Here is a 20616-nt window from a genome sequence, read left to right on the forward strand (position 1 = left end):
TAGGAGCAGTATTATAGTAGTTATATTCTTGTACATAGGAGCAGTATTATAGCAGTTATATTCCTGTACATAGGAGCAGTATTATAGTAGTTATATTCTTGTACATAGGAGGCAGTATTATAGTAGTTATATTCTTGTACATAGGAGCAGTATTATAGCAGTTATATTCCTGTACATAGGAGCAGTATTATAGTAGTTATATTCTTGTACATAGGAGCAGTATTATAGCAGTTATATTCTTGTACATAGGAGCAGTATTATAGTAGTTATATTCTTGTACATAGGAGCAGTATTATAGTAGTTATATTCTTGTACATAGGAGCAGTATTATAGTGGTTATATTCTTGTACATAGGAGCAGTATTATAGTAGTTATATTCTTGTACACAGGAGGCAGTATTATAGTAGTTATATTCTTGTACATAGGAGGCAGTATTATAGTAGTTATATTCTTGTACATAGGAGGCAGTATTATAGTAGTTATATTCTTGTACATAGGAGGCAGTATTATAGTAGTTATATTCTTGTACATAGGAGGCATTATTATAGTAGTTATATTCCTGTACATAGGAGCAGTATTATAGTAGTTATATTCTTGTACATAGGAGCAGTATTATAGTAGTTATATTCTTGTACATAGGAGGCAGTATTATAGTAGTTATGAGCTTGTACATATGAGCAGTATTATAGTAGTTATATTCTTGTACATATGAGCAGTATTATAGTAGTTATATTCTTGTACATAGGATCAGTATTATAGTAGTTATATTCTTGTACATAGGAGGCAGTATTATAGCAGTTATATTCTTGTACATATGAGCAGTATTATAGTAGTTATATTCTTGTACATAGAAGGCAGTATTATAGTAGTTATATTCTTGTACATAGGAGGCAGTATTATAGTAGTTATATTCTTGTACATAGGAGGCAGTATTATAGTAGTTATATTCTTGTACATAGGAGCAGTATTATAGTAGTTATATTTTTGTACATAGGAGCAGTATTATAGTAGTTATATTCCTGTACATAGGAGCAGTATTATAGTAGTTATATTCTTGTACATAGGAGCAGTATTATAGTAGTTATATTCTTGTACATAGAGGGAAGTATGCTGTAGATAATGAAAATCTCTGCTCTCTTGCTTCTTCCTGAAGCTCTGGTTTTGGATTTCATACTCTTCACCCTTGGAGTACTGTTTATTATGCTGCTTTTCCTTTTTCTAAACCCTATTTCTGCGCCCCATAAGCGTTTTTTTTTTTTTGTATTGTCACAGTCTGGTGTGGGGAATGGTGCCGGAGCCAAGTACCGGATACTGTTTATATAACGGTGCTTTCAGAATAAACAGCAGTTTGTATGAAGCCGGGCTTATATACTGAGCCAGCCCCTGAGAGCGCCGCCGGCCCACAGAGTGGCAGCTAATCCCTTATGTGTGGCCACAAATCTTCTAAGGAGTCAACAAGCTGTTTCTGCTACTGTAAATTGGCCAAATAAATATTATTATAATACTTAACATTCATTTAAATTCCGCTTTGGGTTGTGAGAGCTGCAAGCAAACAGAATCTATTACAGTAGCTCTTAGAACAGGACGCTCTGTTACTTAACAATTTTTATTTTTTTTGACAAAAATATTTCTGAAATGTATAAACATGTTTTACTTTAATATTTGTCAATGTTTATGAGATCACTTGGGATTGAGTTGGATACTCCTGAAGACTATTTGACACCAAGAAGCAGGGCCGCCATCAGGGGCACAGCAGAATCATCCCAACCACCAGTCACAAGCCACTAATCTCTGACATGAGCATGCGCCAAGTACACTGTGTGGCCAAATGTGTGCAAAAATTAGGAAATATTTTTTGGGCAATCTCACCCCCACAGCCTTGATATTTTACATCTTGTCTTCGTACGCCCTTTGGCAGCTGGCACATGTTATGTGCCCTTTGGCTGAAATTTTTATGCATCCTCCTTTGTGCAACATGTGGGAGGGCTCAATGGAAGGATGAAAGCATCGAAAGAGGGAAGGATCAAAGGAGGCATAGAAGGAAGGAAGAGAGGATGGATTGAAGATCTTGGAAAAAGATACAAAACATCCTGCACAATATGATAGTGAATATGCGGATGTGCATGGCTACATTTATAAAATCACAGAAAATAATGCACTAACACAATAGATGCAAACATAATATATGGACTAAGCCTTCACTCTAATAATAAAATCTGAGACTCTTCGCCAATATATTTTGATCAAACACATCTGTGGCCGCCTACCCGCGCCAAGGTGGTCTCAGTCAGGCAGGTCATAATCTAAACCTACCTATGCCCATCCTATCTAACAGGACAACCTTGATTGAGGTGGTACATATAGCTGTGTGTGTTCCTCCTCTCAGTTGCAGGATGCACACAGAGGTAACTATGAGCAGCAGTCTATATGTGCAGGGTCTGCTCTCCTGAATATAGATGCCCCTACGGCATAGGCAGGTTTAGAGTAGAAAACCAACCAACAAAGCAAACCAATAACCCCATAAGGATGAGAAAACACACATATAAAATATATGTAATTAATTGACACAATCAAAATAACATAAAATATGACACAAGGCACGAAGGTAAAGCAGGGTGGGACGCCCCATGTGACGGGGTCATAAACAACCATCCCCACATATACCCAACTAACAAGGAAAGAGGTCACAGTCCTGGGTACGAAGCCGCATATTTTGGGAAAACTGTAAGTCCACCCAAAGTAACATATAAGCATATGTATGCAACATGCAAGGAGTAAATATGGTCACACTTAGCAGACTTGCCCACCCTAGGTAACATGGATGGCCGCCTGGAAAAATACAGATGGCCAAATGTGAGGTGGATAAGGCAAGGCAAGGGTGCCAAGTGTGAGCAGTGACCTGGAGTAGCGAGCTACACAAGCATTAAAACAAAACATAGGTTACCCATGATATGCTGGAACCCAGAGACAATGACCAGAGCTGCACCTGGTTTAGAGTAGGACCTGCCTGACTGAGACCACCTTGGCGCAGGTAGGCGGGCACAGATGTGTTTTGATCAAAATATATTGGCCGAGAGTCTCAGATTTTATTATAAGAGTGAGGGCTGAGTCCATATATTATGTTTGCATCTATTATTTTAGTGCATTATTTTCTGTGATTTTATAAAAGATGGATAGAAGAATCGAAGGAAGGAAGAAAGAAAGAAAGAAAGAAAGGATCGAAGGAAGGATCAAAGATGGAAGGAAGGATTGAAGGAGAGAAGGAAGGGATGATTGAATGAAGGATAGAAGGATAGGAGGGAGGATGGAAGGATGATGGGAAGAATCGAAGGAAGGAAGATGGAAGAAAGGATTGAAGGATGGACAGAAGGATTGAACGATGGAAGAAAGGTCCAAATTAAGGAATGATCAAAGGAAGGATGGAAGGAAGGATCGTTAGAAAGATGGAAAGAAGTATTCATGGAAAGATGGAAGGAAGGATTCATGGAAAGATGGATCGAGGGAAGGAACGAAGGAAGGAAGGGAGGATCGAAGGAAGGATGCTATTGCTGATGGCCTCAGATCACAACCACTAGACGCTCAGTAGTCAGTCCATCCAGAAGAAGCAGCAGCTGGACATTGCTTGTCCAAAGTAGAATACCCTTTCATATCACATGTTGGAGAAAGCTAAGAAACTAGACGTTCAATCTTATCTGTACCTGTGATGTGGTGGAGGAAATATCAGCATCGTGATCCAACAGGAGCCTGATGATCTTCACATCCTCATCCTCACAGTGGATAATGTCTTTACCGACGGCTGCTGCTAAATGTAGAGGAGTCTCCCCTTCCTGAATTAAAAAGCAGAAAGCTTCTAATATCAGATATTATCATACTAAAAATGAACTGCAGTACCATACATACCCTGCGTATAAGGGTGGCGCTATTCCTGGTGAAAAGCAGTCATGTTCTTCTAGTTCTATAAAACTACTTTACCTTTAAAGGTCTTTTACTGTCAGTAGCTGGTCCTGAGCATGCTGCTTCACTGGGTATTTATCATCTATATCGACATACCTGGTTGGGTTGGTTGACACAGGCCACAGCGTCAGCCCGGCTCCTCTCACTGGTCAGATAGGTGAGTATAACTTCCACAATGGTCAGGTGACAGTGCCGGACGGCCGTGTGCAGGGCATTTTCTCTAGCCTGAAGCGACAAGGTCACAGTTTCAAAGAGAAGTCCTAAAGCAATGTTAATATGGAAGTAAATAAAGAAAAGGTATTTGCACCTCTAATTAGTGTGCAAAACCCAGCAAACAGCTATGCAACCCTTCAGGCGATAAAATCTGTGCAAAAATGTATCCCTATGACACATCACAGAGAACGACAACATAAAAGGAGGTGGAGTGACATGACTGAGGCATAAGCACAATGCCAGGAGTCAGCTGAAATCATGTAAAGCCACAACAAGTCGAGCAGTAGAAGCAAGGTCCATAAAAATGGTTTGTGCTGGAAAAACTTGAGTTCTCCTATTAGAGCTCATTTTAAAGCTCAGGTCCAACAAACCAATATGGATATGATGCTTGGGGTGCACATATTTTTAGTCCTTTACTATAAATTATCGAAATCAGCAAAGCTCTTAACATAACTAAAGGAAGACATTTACAGCAGATCTATGGAACAGAAGAAACATTGAGCATGAAGCACCTTGGACTGCCATGTCACCTCCCCGCCCTCCTCCAAAAGGGCTCTGATCATCTTGATGTTCCCGTGTTGAGCAGCTACATGCATTGCGGTCTCACCGTCCTGACAACGAGAAGGATAAGATGTCACTAAAGAGGCCAAATTATGGGTGTTCTGCACCCACCACAAGAGGGAGCTCAGGAGCTAAATGAAGATATGCAATGCAAAATGCGAAGCAAATGCATTATGTCCTTCTAACCAAGGAGATGATTTGGAGCTCTGTATTATAAAAATTGAACTGTTACCCCTATAGAGATATATCATGAAATTACTATTTAGGTAGTGTGGGGATTCGCTCTGGTAGACAGGACAAGCGGACACAGTATAGAGGCAAAGACCAGTTTGTAACTCAAAAACTTCAGTGTTTTATTCACACTTATGGCAACAAAACAGTACGACAGTCCATTTGCAGTTTTGGTGTTCGTTCCCACCTAGACAGTTCATACAGCAAAAACAGTCACCTTTTATCCTGGGTGTTAATCCACACCCGGTCGGCATAGCACAGGACAGAGCAGTCCTCCCGGATTCAGGTCTCCAGTCTGGCACAAGGCTCAGTTCCCACAGAGATTGCCAGAGCTCCAATGTCAGAGAGAGATCATCACCACCACCTGACACTGCTGGCTGTTTTTTATAGGCCTCTCAAAACCCGGGCCTAGAACGTGGGGAGTAGTCACCCACCCAGCACTTTGACTACTCCCAGTAAGAGCCGTCCCGGATCAGCTATTACAGCTATACTAAATAGCAAGGTGTCAAACAGCAACTGCTGCTGACACATGAAAACTGGCTCTTACTCCACCGAGGCCAGGAACCTCTGTGACACATACCTTCTGTCAACGACAGTCCCTTGTGCCTTCCTACAGTAGTTGTTGGCATCTACTTTCTGGAAATAGGTCATTTTTTACAAATGTCCCCAGCATCCCATTCCCTGTGTCAGTCCTGAGAGGTGAGACTGATATCCCCCAAAAAAACATGGGGTGAGTTAATTGTAGGGTTTTCCTATCAGGGACTTAAAAGTATGACTGGTGTCTAACTGCTATGACCAACAGTAATACAGGGGTGCCTGGTCTTCATTCTGCATGGATTAAATAGATTGCGACTGTATTCAGTACTGATCCTGAGTTTTACCTCAAGACACGGAGGCTCATATTGCTTTCTCCTTCTTTACTTTCCACCAATAGCAGCAAAGAAGAAATTTACATAATCATAACAATAAAGGACCCACCCCTCTCAGATCCTATAATAAGCAGTGTCCTCTTAGTAACTTCCTCTTTCTTTGCTGCTCCACCAAAGATAAGTTTATTCTGTGTTTCATGTGGTATTTTTGCATGTATGATGCCTGTATTTCATTACCCTGTGTTGCTTAGGGCTTGTCTATTATTCATAGTCTCTGCCCTTTGCCAGGTTTTATCATTCCCCTAGTTTTGGGCTAGTTGCTTCCTTGTCACCTGTAATCCCCTGCGCCTATTGGGTTTTTTCGTTTGGGGGTGCCCCCTCCTTTTTTCCCCATCCTATCCTTGCCTCAACCACCGCGTTTTTATTCAAATTTTCGCTCCGTTTTACTTGGGAGGCGCTCTGCGCCTCTCCTCCTTCCTCCCTACCTTCATCCTCTGCGCCGATTCCGCCCCGCTGGTTCCCGGCGCTCTAGGTTTCGGCGGCAGCTTGCGCTTGGTTTCCCGCGGCTCCGAGATCTCGCGGTATCTCGGCGGCCATTTTGGGAACTCCCGCCCGTCCTCTCGCGGGATTTCGGAGTTGTCTGCCGTGCACGTCTGTCGCTCGGCTCCGGTTCGGCTCCTGCTCTGCGGCGCTTGGGGTGACTAACCCCTCTTTAGGTACCCACCTCCTCGGTCTTAGTGACCCCTAATATATCAGGCATCTGCCAGTTAGGTTGTCTGCCACTTTAGTAGCTTTAAATAAACTCCTAATATGTCTTCTGACCGCTCTCCCGCTGGGCCTAATCCCCCCCCATCTGCTGGGGATCCCAGCTTACCAACTACTAGCGCACAGGCCCTGGAGCTACAACGCTCAGTGTCTAGTGCTATTATTGAGGCAATGGGATCCATGTCTTCTATGATATCCCAAACCATCTCTCAGGCCCTAGCTGCCCATGCCCCTGGCCCCTCTACTCAGTTGCCTGTACTCACTAACCCGCAGCCTACCATTGAACCTCCTGCCCAGGAGACCTTGACTGGTGTGATTCAAGCCACCCATGATAGCGCGCTTAGATCGCGCAAAAGAGCCTTGCCGCGTCAGGCAGAACGGATGCGAAAGTGGAAATGTGCTAGAGCACAAACTGATGATATAGATTCGGATGTAGAATCTGATATGGAGGCTTATGCGGAGGCAAGCGGCCAATCTGAAGGGGAGATGGAATCTGAATTTCCAGATGATGCTGGCCCTAGGCCTTCCACCTCTGGGTCCGTGGGCGCCTCCGCCACTGCCACTAACACGGTTTCTACCCTGGTGGACCCCTCAGGCATCCCATTATTTGATCCTGATTCCCTCCACCACCCTAGGTCGGCGGAGTGGCTGCCAGTGGCTCATGTGAGCGATTACCTGGAACATTGGGTGCGCCGTCCTCTTAGCAAAGAGGCGCGCAGCAAGCTCCGAGCTGAATGCCCCAGACCATTGATCCCCAACAAGGTCTGTGATACGCCATCTGTGGATCCAAAGATGACCCAGTTCTTGGCTAAAACCGGCTGGAACCCCTGCAAGGGGTTAGATTCCGCAATTAGGAGTTGTCAGGATAAACTCCTTGACATCTTTGGCCCCCTCGCCAAAATTTTTGAGATGGCCGAATCGGCCAGAGCGGACGGCTCTCCGATAGATCCGGAGGAGCTTACTGGCTGGATACAGAGGGCCATTTGTATCGCGGGCAGCACAAACTCCTCCCTGGCCATTGAACGGCGTAAAGCCATTTTGTTTAAAATTGACCCGAAATTGGCCAACCTAGCACTCACTGAGTCAGGAAGGGATGCTCAGGGTCTGCTGTTCGGGGATTCCTTTATTAAGGACCTCAGCAGATACGTAGGGGCATTTACCGCCCTGGACAAGGCCCAGTCCTCCATGAGAAGGGTCTTTCAGGGACGGGTCTCCACTAGGGCCGGCAGTAGTAGGGGCCGTCTGTCCGGCCGCTCCAGTTTCCAGGCCCGCAGCTCGGGCAGAGGCTCCTTCAACCAAAGACCTCCCTTCCAGGACCAAAGGAATCCTCCTCCGTTCTTTCCGGCCAGAGGCGGCCAATGGCGTTCGAGGTCTGTCCGGGGAAATCCCAATTTCCGAAAGTCCTTCGGTAAGTCTTCCCCCAGTGGGGGCTTCTTTGGTTCCTTGTGTAGGGGGCAGACTCCGTCTTTGTTTCCACGTTTGGTCCAGCATTACATCAGACCCGTGGGTTCTGGCCACTGTACAGGGGTTCCACATAGAGCTCACGGGTTCACCGAACCTCATTCCTTCTCCCCCACCACTTCCCCTAGCCCCACCAAACAGAGAGCTCGTGGACTTAGAGCTGTTTTCCCTTTTTCAAAAGAGGGCGATAGAGAGGGCCCCTTCCGCCCCGAGGGGCGTGCTCAGCAACATCTTCCTAGTTCAGAAGAAAGGTGGGCAAATGCGTCCGGTTATAAATCTCCGGGCCCTGAACTCCGTGGTGCGCTACCGCCACTTCAAGATGGAGGGTATTCACCTCCTTCGGGACTTACTGATCCCAGGGGACTGGATGGTGAAACTGGACCTCAAAGATGCCTATCTGACGGTCCCGATAGCCGCTTCGTCCAGGGATCTCCTGCGCTTCTTGTGGAAGGGCGAAGTGTGGCGCTTCACTTGCCTCCCGTTCGGCCTTTCTTCGGCGCCATGGTGCTTTACCAAGCTCCTGCGTCCGGTCGTTGCCTGGCTGCGGAGTCGGGGTGTACGTCTAGTCATCTATCTGGACGACATCCTCATTATGCATCAATGTCAGGCGGCGCTGCTTCGGCACCTTCAATGGACGTCGGACCTCCTTTCGGCTCTTGGTTTTCTACTGAACCCCGAGAAGTCCTGCCTCACGCCGTCTCGACGGATGGAATTCCTGGGCTTCACGGTGGACTCTGTTGCGGAATCTCTCAGTCTCCCGTCAGAGAAATTGCGGACGATCCGCAAGGAATTGAGACATGCCCTTTCAGCGTCGTCCCTGTCCCTGCGTCACCTGGCTCGCATTATTGGCCTGTTGGCCTCCTCCATCCAGGCGGTGTTTCCAGCCCCCCTCCATTATCGGGCCCTTCAGCGCCTGAAGATTGCTCACCTTCGTTCCGGGGCCTCGTTCGCGGACATGGTGGTTCTGGATCAGGAGGCTCGGGAGGAACTTCGTTGGTGGTTAGACAACTTGGAAGCCTGGAACGGCAGAGCGATCTTCGGATTTCAACCGGAATTCACGATAGAGTCGGACGCGAGTCTCCTGGGCTGGGGTGCCCACTGCGAAGGTGTCTCCACCGGGGGTCGGTGGTCGGAGGCCGAGAGCCATCTTCACATCAACGCTCTGGAACTCCTGGCGGGCTCGTTTGCCATCCGCAGTTTCTCCAATGGCATGGCGCATGCCTGCATCCGATTACGTATGGACAATGTGTCAGCGGTCCGCTATGTCAATCACCTGGGCGGCACCCAATCGGCTACCTTGGCGCGACTGGCGAAGGAGTTTTGGTCCTACTGTCTCTCCAGGGACATCATGGTGCAGGCGGAGTACCTTCCGGGTCTACACAACGTCCGGGCGGATCGGAGTTCCCGCTGCTTCACGGACGGCAGCGACTGGAGGCTAGCGCCGGAGATGTTCTCCACGATCTCGGATACCTGGGGCCCTTGCGCCGTGGACCTCTTCGCGTCACGGCTCAATACTCACCTTCCCAGGTTCTTCAGCTGGCGCCCGGATCCGGAGGCGGAGGCGGTGGATGCGTTCCTTCAGGACTGGTCTTCGGCTCTGCAATACGCGTTTCCTCCTTTCGCCATGATCCCGAGGATGCTGCTGCAGGTTCGTCGTCAGGTTGCGGAGTTGGTGGTGGTGATCCCATTCTGGGGGACTCAAGCATGGTACCCGGTTCTCCTGGAACTCCTGACGGACGTGCCTCTCCTCCTTCCGGGTCGGACGGATCTCCTCCAGGGCCCTCTGGGTGCTCCTCACCCCCTGCTGCTCGACGGCTCCCTTCAGCTCCTGGCGTGCCGGATCTCCGGACTCCCGGAGAGGTCGCAGGCATTTCGGAGGCAACTAGACGCCTCCTGGACAACGCTTGGGCTCCCGGCACCCGAAAATCTTACCGGGCAGCTTGGGGAGCTTGGGTTAGCTGGTGCGTGGAACGGAACCTTGATCCCGTTTCGGCGCCTGTGACCCATTTGCTGCAGTTCCTTACATCCCTTTTTGAGGCGGGAAAGGCTTATCGGACCATTAATTTGTTCCGTTCAGCGATTTCTTCGACTTATCAGGGTTTTGAGGGCGTTCCGGCGGGTCAACACCCTTCGGTGTCACGCCTGTTACGTGGATCGCGCTTGGCTCGGCCTCCTCGGCCTCGCTTCACCACTACGTGGGACGTTTCCCTGGTCCTCTCTTTTCTCTCTGCGTGGCCTGAGAACGCGGCTCTTTCTCTCCGGCAACTGTCTGCCAAGTTGTTGACCCTCTTTTGTCTCATTTCTTGTAAGAGGGTTTCCGATGTCAGGGCTTTGGATCATGACGCTAGGTCCTTTTCTCCCAAGGGCGTCACGTTTAACATTACGCGGCGCACTAAGACTAATATTCGGTCTGTCTCTTATCCCTGTTTCCCGTCTTCCCCGGCGCTCTGTCCGGTAGCCTGTTTGCGGGAGTATGAGTCGCGTACTAGGACTCACCGCTCTGCGGACGTTCCGCAACTGTTCCTCTCCATCCGCCATCCTTTTGGCCCGGTGTCTAGTCCCACGTTGGCGCGTTGGATGAAGTGGGTCATGTCCCTGTCTGGGATTGATACGGCGGTCTTTACCGCTCATTCGGCCAGGGGCGCGGCTGCCACTGCCCTGGCCGTTTCGGGGGCTCGTTTGGAGGACATTTTGCGCTTGGCTGACTGGTCTACGGCCGCAACGTTCAGAGAATTTTATTTTCGGCCGCCCCCTCATGTGTTTTCGTCGATTATTGATCAGCTTTGAACTTGCAATATGAGCCTCCGTGTCTTGAGGTAAAACTAAATGATTTTCCTATTTCATGACGTAAAGTCATAGTTTTATTAAAGACACGGAGGCGAGTATTGCCCGCCCTGGGTTGTTCCTGCCCGCCCTTTTGTGGTTTTAATTTGTTGGACTGTTTACATTGTCGATTCTGGTTATTTATTACGTGTGATTGCATAGTTGTACTACTGACTGTTTATGGTTCTGTTTTCAGCGACCTTATAATGTACGACCGTTTCCTGGGTCGGTTTTTGTTCAATTTTTGCCTGCCTCTTACACTGGCTATATTATTTGCTTTGTTTCAGGTTGAAGCTTCCACGAAGTATGGACTTCTGCGTTGCTCCCGGTTTCCGGAGGTGTTAGCCATGTTGGCTTGAGTTCTACGGCGTGATGGACCGGTTGTTTATCATTCTCGGGTCCAGTTCCAGTTTCCGGTTTCGGTTCCAGTTCCGGTTATGAAGTTGGTGTTTCGGTTCCAAAGAAAGAGGAAGTTACTAAGAGGACACTGCTTATTATAGGATCTGAGAGGGGTGGGTCCTTTATTGTTATGATTATGTAAATTTCTTCTTTGCTGCTATTGGTGGAAAGTAAAGAAGGAGATAGCAATACTCGCCTCCGTGTCTTTAATAAAACTATGACTTTACGTCATGAAATAGGAAAATCATTTAGTTACATCCTGTCTTATACTCCAGAGCTGCACTCACTATTCTGCTGGTGGAGTCACTGTGTACATAAATTACTTATCCTGTACTGATCCTGAGTTACATCCTGTATTATACTCCAGAGCTGCACTCACTATTCTGCTGGTGCAGTCACTGTGTACATAAATTACTTATCCTGTACTGATCCTGAGTTACATCCTGTATTATACTCCAGAGCTGCACTCACTATTCTGCTGGTGCAGTCACTGTGTACATACATTACTTATCCTGTACTGATCCTGAGTTACATCCTGTATTATACTCCAGAGCTGCACTCACTATTCTGCTGGTGCAGTCACTGTGTACATACATTTCATTACTTATCCTGTACTGATCCTGAGTTACATCCTGTGTTATACTCCAGAGCTGCACTCACTATTCTGCTGGTGCAGTCACTGTGTACATACATTACATTACTTATCCTGTACTGTTCCTGAGTTGCACCCTGTATTATACTCCAGAGCTGCACTCACTATTCTGCTGGTGCAGTCACTGTGTACATACATTACATTACTTATCCTGTACTAATCCTAGGTTATATCCTGTATTATACTCCAGAGCTGCGCTCACTATTCTGCTGGTGGAGTCACTGTGTGCATACATTACATTACTCATCCTGTACTGATCCTGAGTTACATCCTGTATTATTCTCCAGAGCTGCACTCACTATTCTGCTGGTGCAGTCACTGTGTACATGCATTACATTACTTATCCTGTACTAATCCTGAGTTACATCCTGTCTTATACTCCAGAGCTGCACTCACTATTCTGCTGGTGCAGTCACTGTGTACATACATTACATTACTTATCCTGTACTGATCCTGATTTACATCCTGTATTATACTCCAGAGCTGCACTCACTATTCTGCTGGTGCAGTCACTGTGTACATACATTACTTATCCTGTACTGATCCTGAGTTACATCCTGTATTATACTCCAGAGCTGCATTCACTATTCTGCTGGTGCAGTCACTGTGTACATACATTACTTACCCTGTACTGATCCCGAGTTACATCCTGTATTATACCCCAGAGCTGCACTCACTATTCTGCTGGTGGAGTCACTGTGTACATACATTACTTATCCTGCACTGATCCTGAGTTACATCCTGTATTATACTCCAGAGCTGCACTCACTATTCTGCTGGTGCAGTCACTGTGTACATACATTACATTACTTATCCTGTACTGATCCTGAGTTACATCCTGTATCATCCTCCAGAGCTGCACTCACTATTCTGCTGCTGCAGTCACTGTGTACATACATTACTTATCCTGTACTGATCCTGTATCATCCTCCAGAGCTGCACTCTGTGTCTGGGCTGCTTACACTTATGATTTCAGTGTCACCATGTTTGGTTGTTACTACATCCTGATGAGACTCGATCATGTATGATACCGCGCAGAAACAGGAAATTCCATAATAAGAGTGTATTGGATGGCGCTGTACTCACGGACTGCTCCATGTTGACATCGGCTCCGCTCTTCAGCAGAATCTCGGCCACCTTTTGCCCATCTTTTATCCGCGCTGCAATGTGTAATGGAGTCTCCTGGTCCTGAGGGAGAAGGACTTTGTTAAAGGACTGTACAATGACAAGTTCTGATACTCCCTAATATACTTTGTATTTTAGTTTTTGTCCCATTTCAATATTGCTGCTTGCTGTCAAGTGAATGAAATTGTTGAAAACTAGAGCAGTATTTCCCCAAATGTGTTCCGTGGTGGGGTCTCTGAGTTGCTTTGTCTTGCAGTTTAGGGTTACCTGGCTCGAAGAAGTTTGGGAACTCCTGAAGTACCGCTATCTCCTTCCAGACATCGGTCACTGACCTGTGGCTTACTGGCTGTTGTAAAACTACTCCAGAGGTTGTCAGAGCATAATGGGGGTTGTAGCTGTGTGACAGCCAGAGACCCACAGGTTCGAGTGCAGTGGTTCAGAGGGAGAAGGTGCTTAAAGGGGATAAAAATCCAGCAGTGTGTAAAAGCATCGAGCGATCCTTGTAAAGTTCTTACTGTGTTTGCAATAAAAGGAGACCAGATTTTTTGTGACTTTATAATGTCTCGTAACACAAAGCACTTATTCCTATAATATCCAATAAAAACATCAGCTCCAGTCAGTGATCCATTCATGGCTACATTGTATCAGTGTGGGACTCTGTCGCCATCAAGTGGCTGAACTAGGAATAACCACAGGAAGCAGCAAAGATCTTGAATCTTGGCCCAACTTTACAATGTGTTTTCTTCTAAATTTTCCATCACGCTGTAGTTCCCCAGCAGTTGGAGAACCACGTGTTGAGGACCACTGATGTAACCTAATGAGTGAGTTTTTAAAATAATTTTATTTCAGATCTCATTTAATGGTCAGAATTCAATCCTTGAAGGGGTTGTTCATTTGGACAATCCCTTTCAGTTGAATCTTCAGATAATAAGCTGCTTGGTCCTCCATGGTGTCCTGCTGCTTGGACCTCCATGGATCAGTTGTAATGTGTGCAGGAACCTCAGGGTTAGTGTTCCAATTCCCTGCAGCACCACCAAAGGAGATATAAAGAATGACACTGATTTATTCAAATTCATGGGCTGTCCATGTTATGGAGAGACACGTTGGGTCCTCCAGAGAGAGTTGCTCTTTGTGGTTGCTCTCTCCTCTGGCTGATAGATAAGGACCCTAAATGGAGGACCTCCGACTATCAACTAAGAAGTAATTATTAAGGTAATTAAAAAACAAGACTATGCCTTTAACCGTTACTTGGACCCTTGGACTCTCACCTTCCCTCCTTTTGGTTGTACTTGTGCTCCGAAGCCAATTAAGGTCTGGACCACCTGTGGTTTGCAGTTTTCCACAGCAATGTGAAGCGCAGTGTAGTTCTCTTTGGTTCTAGCATCAACTTGGGCCCCCTTTTGCAACAGGGCCTTTACCACTGAAGTGTGCCCCCTTCTGGCTGCTGCATGGAGGCACAGTGCTCCTGACTGCAGGGTTAAGAAAGACAACGTGCATTATTATACAACACTCAGATCAATGGCACCAATAATAATTGTCGCATACAGGGGTCTAGAATCCAATGATTTCTATTGATCAATGGTATATTCCATATGTGCAACCATAGGAGATGTATGCTTAAACCATGTCCCACATTGTATGTAGTACCCGAGAGTGAAGGCTGCTTATCTTTAGCCATGGATATTTGAAACTAAATAAATTTACAATTTTCTCTGGTCCTCAGGGGCAGTATTTATCATTTAGACCCTCCCCTGAGCTGCTTATTTTCTTGAATTATATCAATGATACCGCCCCATTATAACGTCAACAAAATCTGCTCCACGTAACTCGTTCCCCCAAGGTTTGTAAAATTTTGGGTCTGCTTAGGCAAAAAAAATCACAGATGTACCGTAGACAAATAGTTACATTGTGTTCATCCAGAAGAAGAAAAAATACCCCCTACAACGTCCATGCCAGTTGACCTGATGTCATGGTTTTGCAAAAATCCATCTTGATTCCAAAGGTCCATGGAGGTTCTAGTTGCCATGGCTACCTCCAGGAATATATAACTATGTTTCTTTTATCTCTAACTTTCTAAAAAATGTACTAAGTCATTTTCATTAAAGAATGTAATATACAGAGCCTTCAGAAATCTTCAGACCCTTTAACTTTTTCACATTTTTTTATGTTGCTCCTTGTGCTAAAATAATAAAAAAATAAAGTCACCCCCCCCCCCATCATCATTCTGCACTCAATATAGTGAGAAATTGAAAACAGAATTTTAGAAATGTTTGCAAACTTATCAAAAAGGAAAAACTACAATTTTACATTGGCATAAGTAATCAGACCCTTTGCTATGACACTTGACATTTTTCTCTGGGACCTCCCATTTATCTTGATCATCTTTGAGATGTTTCTTCACATTGATTGGAGTCACCTGTGGTAAGTGGTAAATTCAGGTGACTGGACATGTTTTGGAAAGACCCATCCCTGTCTATATAAGGTCTCACAGCTGACAATGCATATCAGAGGAAAAGCCAAGCAATAGGGAAGAAAGAACTGCCTGTAGAGCTCAGAGATGGGATTGTGTGGAGGAACAGATCTGGAGAAGGGGACAAAAATGTTCTTCTGCACTGAAAGTTCCCAAGATCAAAGGGGCCTCTATTATCCTTAAATGGAAGAAGTTTAGAACAACCAGGACTCTTCCTAGAGGTGTCTGCCCCACCAAACTAGTACGTAATCGGGGAGAAGGGCCTTGGTAAGAAAGTTGACCAAGAACCCAATGGATACTCTGACTGAGCTCCAGAGATCCTGTGTGCAGATGGGAGAAATGTCCAGAAGATTATCCATCACTGCAGCCTCCACCAATCTGTGCAGAAAGAAGCCTTTCCTCAGTAAAAGACACATTACAGCTACCTGGAGTTTGCAAAAAAAGCACCTAAAGGACTCTGAGACTGTGAGAAACAAGATTCTCTGGTCTGATGAAACCAAGATTGAACATTTTGGCCTCAATTCTAAGCGTTATCAGAACTAGAGGAAACCAGGCACCACTCATCACCTGCAAAATACTTTACCTACAGTGAAGCATAGTGGTGGCTGTGGGAGACATGGAGACTGGTCAGGGCTGAGGGAAATCTGAATGGAGAGGAGATATTCTTAATGAAAACCTGATCCAGAGCTCTAGACCTCATATTCGGCTAAAGGTTCACCCTCCAACAAGACAATGACCCTAAGCGCACAGCCAAGACAACACAGGAGCGGCTTAGGGACAACTCTATGAATATCCTTGAGTGGCCCAACCGCAGCCCTGGCTTGAACCCAATGGAACATCTCTGGTGAGATGTGAAAATGGTTGGTCACCGATGGTCCCCATCCAACCTGACAGAACTTGAGGGGATCTGCAGAGAAGAATGGCCAAAAATCCCCAAATCCAGGCGTGCAAACCTTGAAGACTGGAGGCTGATATCATTGCCAAAGGGGCTTAAACTAAGTCCTTAGGAAAGGGTCTGAATACTTATGTCCCGAGTAAAGGGTCTGAATACTTATGTCCTGAGTAAATGGGCTGGAGACTTGCTGTCAATGCAAGATTTTTGTTTTTTTTCCTTTTCAGTATAAATTAAAGAGGACATTTCAGAATTTTTTATTTTTTTTAGCTTAGATAAATACCTTTACTTGTGGGGTACCCCCGCTGATGCCGCCACCCTGCCTGTTTTTTTTTTTTTTATATCGCTCCTACGCCCCGCTGTGGCCCCCTGCAGTTTTCCCGCTCAGTATGCTAATACTGAGCATCGGTACAGGGAGGAGTAAAGGTTGGCTCAGGCCGTAGACTTCAGGTTTTGTAGTTTGAAGCCAAATCTGACCTCAGCATATCTCAATGGGTCCATCAGTCGACACTGGCATTTATACCATACGCACCTTATTGGGCATATGCAGCAAGACGCCCTTTTTCAAGAACGCCAGGGCAGTTTCTGGATGTCCGCACTGAGAGGCAATGTGCATGAGGGTGTCGCCATCCTAGGAGAAAAGCCAGAAGGACATTTAGCCCAGTATCTGTCGGGGGGCAGAGGGGGTATGGGGACAGGAAGGTTCCAGTTACATCAGCTTTTGTTACCTTGTGGTCTCCTCGTTACATTGTTATTGTTACCAGGATATAAAAGTGTTTTTTTTTGTTTACGTTTTGTGACATTTATTTAATAAACAAATATAAAAATTCCATTATTATTCTTTTCTCAACTTTTATGATAATTTTTTAAATGTCTTATTTGTTCTTCTAGTATTAGGTTTGGTCTACACGACGACATTTGTCGCGCAACATTTTGTCGAACCAATGTCGCGCGACAAATTTTCTAATGATAGGCTATGGTGTCGTACTGCGACATGCGACATGCCGCGACTGCGAGGCGACAGTCGCAAAAAATCTATTCGTGTTGCATTGCGACACCATAGACCATTGGTGCGACAAAATGTCATGCGACAAATGTTGCAGTGTAGCTGTGCCCTACACATGTCGTCGTGTAGACCTAGCCTTATCATACAACTGCCCTGGGGGTCTTACTAAGACTAACCCTGGGTTCACACCTGAGCGTTTCTGAGACGCGCGTTTTACGCGCGTATTTGTCACGCGTTTTTATGCGCGTTTTTTGCAATAGTAAACGCGCGTTTGTGTGATTGACTGCAGTGTTGTCCAATGAGTCTATGGGCCAAAACGCGCGACAAACGCCCCAACAAAAAGCTCAAGAACTTGTTTATGCGTCGGGCGTTTTACAGCGCGTTCAAACGCGCTGTAAAACGCGCTGTAAAACGCTCAAGTGTGAACCAGGGCCATAGGGAAGCATTGGTTTTCACGTGTTGAGCGTTTTACAGCGCGTTTGAACGCGCTGTAAAATGCTCAGGTGTGAACTTAGGGTTAGACTAAAAATGTCAGACCTGTTCTGGTTTGTTCAATTGAGGGAAAAGGGTTAAGGCCAAATAACAAAATAACACAAGTTCTTTATCCAGGCATATATTGGAAAGAATTCATAAAAACCACCATGGGGGACGCCCCAGCTCTGAAAACAGGCGGCGGTGGATGAGATGCCTGCAGAGTGGCAGGGCGGTGACCGCTGTAGGTACTTCATGATAAAGCCCCAGTCACATGTGCATTTTTTTTATTGCAGCTTTTTGAGACAAAAACAGGAGTGGATCCAGAAGAAGGAAAAGTATAATGGCTGTTTCACACGAGCGGATGCGGTGCGTGGCATCCGCTCCGTGAAAGAGTGCCAAAACCCAATGCGGACAGCAGAGACACGGAGCAGTAACATGACTGATAAAGCTCCGTGCCTCTCTGTGATCTCTTTACTACAAAATCACAGTGAGATAAAGTTGTCACTGTGATTTCGTAGTAAAAAGATCACAGAGAGGCAAAGAGCATCATCAGTCATGTTACTGCTCCGTGCCTCTGCAGTCTGCATCGGGTCTTGGCACTCTTTCACGGAGCGGATGTCACGCACGGCATCCGCTCGTGTGAAAAAGCCCTAAAGGAAAGAGCGATACATGTCTCTTTTGTATAGCTTAATGACCTTCCACAAAAACTGCATGTGTGATTGGTGCCTTATGGATAGTCTCACCTTAGTCCTTGCTAAAACATTGGCCCGAAACTTCTCCGTGAGGAGTTCAACAATCGCGGTGTGTCCTCTCTCTGCAGCAATGTGCAAGGGAGACCTGTCCATCTGCAGAAACACAGAGGAGACGTCAGATACCCAGGTATAGGTAGAATGGCACCATACTTTACTGTATTCCTGATCATGTGGGATACTGTCTGCTGAGCTGTGTATCTAATCCTATCCTGTGTGATACTGCCTGCTGAGCTGTGTATCTAATCCTATCCTGTGTGATACTGTCTGCTGAGCTGTGTATCTAATCCTATCCTGTGTGATACTGCCTGCTGACTGCTATATCTAATCCTATCATGTGTGATACTGTCTCCTAAACTGATGTATCTAATCCTATCATGTGTGATACAGTCTGCTGTGCTGTGTATCTAATCCTATCCTGTGTGATACTGCCTGCTGAGCTGTGTATCTAATCCTATCCTGTGTGATACTGTCTGCTGAGCTGTGTATCTAATCCTATCCTGTGTGATACTGTCTGCTGAGCTGTGTATCTAATCCTATCCTGTGTGATACTGTCAGCTAATCCATTATATCTTATCTTATCCTGTGTGATACTGTCTGCTGAGCTGTGTATCTAATCCTGTCCTGTGTGATACTGTCTGCTGAGCTGTGTATCTAATCCTATCCTGTGTGATACTGTCTGCTGAGCTGTGTATCTAATCCTATCCTGTGTGATACTGTCTGCTGAGCTGTGTATCTAATCCTCTCCTGTGTGATACTGCCTGCTGAGCTGTGTATCTAATCCTATCCTGTGTGATACTGTCTGCTGAGCTGTGTATCTAATCCTACCCTGTGTGATACTGCCTGCTGAGCTGTGTATCTAATCCTATCCTGTGTGATACTGTCTGCTGAGCTGTGTATCTAATCCTATCCTGTGTGATACTGTCAGCTAATCCATTATATCTTATCTTATCCTGTGTGATACTGTCTGCTGAGCTGTGTATCTAATCCTACCCTGTGTGATACTGCCTGCTGAGCCTCTGTATCTAATCCTATCCTGTGTGATACTGTCTGCTGAGCTGTGTATCTAATCCTATCCTGCGTGATACTGCCTGCTGAGCTGTGTATCTAATCCTATCCTGTGTGATACTGTCTGCTGAGCTGTGTATCTAATCCTATCCTGTGTGATACTGTCTGCTGAGCTGTGTATCTAATCCTATCCTGTGTGATACTGTCTGCTGAGCTGTGTATCTAATCCTATCCTGTGTGATACTGTCTGCTGAGCTGTGTATCTAACCCTATCCTGTGTGATACCGCCTGCTGAGCTGTGTATCTAATCCTATCCTGTGTAATACCATCTGCTGAGCTGTGTATCTAATCCTATCCTGTGTGATACCGTCTGCTGAGCTGTGTATCTAATCCTATCCTGTGTGATACTGTCTGCTGAGCTGTGTATCTAATCCTATCCTGTGTGATACTGTCTGCTGAGCTGTGTATCTAATCCTGTCCTGTGTGATACTGTCTGCTGAGCTGTGTATCTAATCCTATCCTGTGTGATACTGTCTGCTGAACTGTGTATCTAATCCTCTCCTGTGTGATACTGCCTGCTGAGCTGTGTATCTAATCCTATCCTGTGTGATACTGTCTGCTGAGCTGTGTATCTAATCCTATCCTGTGTGATACTGTCTGCTGAGCTGTGTATCTAATCCTGTCCTGTGTGATACTGTCTGCTGAGCTGTGTATCTAATCCTATCCTGTGTGATACTGTCTGCTGAGCTGTGTATCTAATCCTATCCTGTGTGATACTGTCTGCTGAGCTGTGTATCTAATCCTATCCTGTGTGATACTGTCTGCTGAGCTGTGTATCTAATCCTATCCTGTGTGATACTGTCTGCTGAGCTGTGTATCTAATCCTATCCTGTGTGATACTGTCTGCCGAGCTGTGTATCTAATCCTATCCTGTGTGATACTGTCTGCTGAGCTGTGTATCTAA

The 20616-nt window shown here is 45.9% G+C and overlaps 2 protein-coding genes across 2 annotated transcripts in view; one reads left to right on the plus strand and one right to left on the minus strand.

Moving 5' to 3' along the window:
• Positions 1-20616, minus strand: part of LOC122939274 (serine/threonine-protein phosphatase 6 regulatory ankyrin repeat subunit A-like) — a 79892-nt gene that overhangs the window by 34843 nt on the left and 24433 nt on the right. Inside the window, exons 7-13 of the mRNA XM_044295346.1 lie at positions 18639-18740; positions 16948-17046; positions 14322-14522; positions 13015-13116; positions 4680-4778; positions 4051-4179; positions 3699-3827 (exon numbers count right to left, since the gene is read on the minus strand). Coding sequence (XP_044151281.1) covers positions 3699-3827; positions 4051-4179; positions 4680-4778; positions 13015-13116; positions 14322-14522; positions 16948-17046; positions 18639-18740 — 861 coding nt within the window. The remainder of the gene's footprint in view (positions 1-3698; positions 3828-4050; positions 4180-4679; positions 4779-13014; positions 13117-14321; positions 14523-16947; positions 17047-18638; positions 18741-20616) is intronic.
• Positions 6016-11412, plus strand: LOC122939045. Its single transcript, XM_044294973.1, has 2 exons — positions 6016-7860; positions 8549-11412. Exons 1-2 carry the CDS (start codon positions 6639-6641, stop codon positions 10054-10056), a joined length of 2730 nt encoding a protein of 909 aa, XP_044150908.1. The 5' UTR covers positions 6016-6638; the 3' UTR covers positions 10057-11412.

Source organism: Bufo gargarizans, chromosome 5, assembly GCF_014858855.1.
Source record: "Bufo gargarizans isolate SCDJY-AF-19 chromosome 5, ASM1485885v1, whole genome shotgun sequence".
NCBI lineage: Eukaryota > Metazoa > Chordata > Amphibia > Anura > Bufonidae > Bufo > Bufo gargarizans.

Bases quoted from the DNA above. Each gene is read 5' to 3' on its own strand.
- LOC122939045 (XM_044294973.1), top strand. From the start codon at position 6,639: ATGTCTTCTGACCGCTCTCCCGCTGGGCCTAATCCCCCCCCATCTGCT. The intron at 7,861-8,548 runs CCCGCAGCTCGG...TCGGCCTTTCTT, and splicing joins CGGCCGCTCCAGTTTCCAGG to CGGCGCCATGGTGCTTTACC.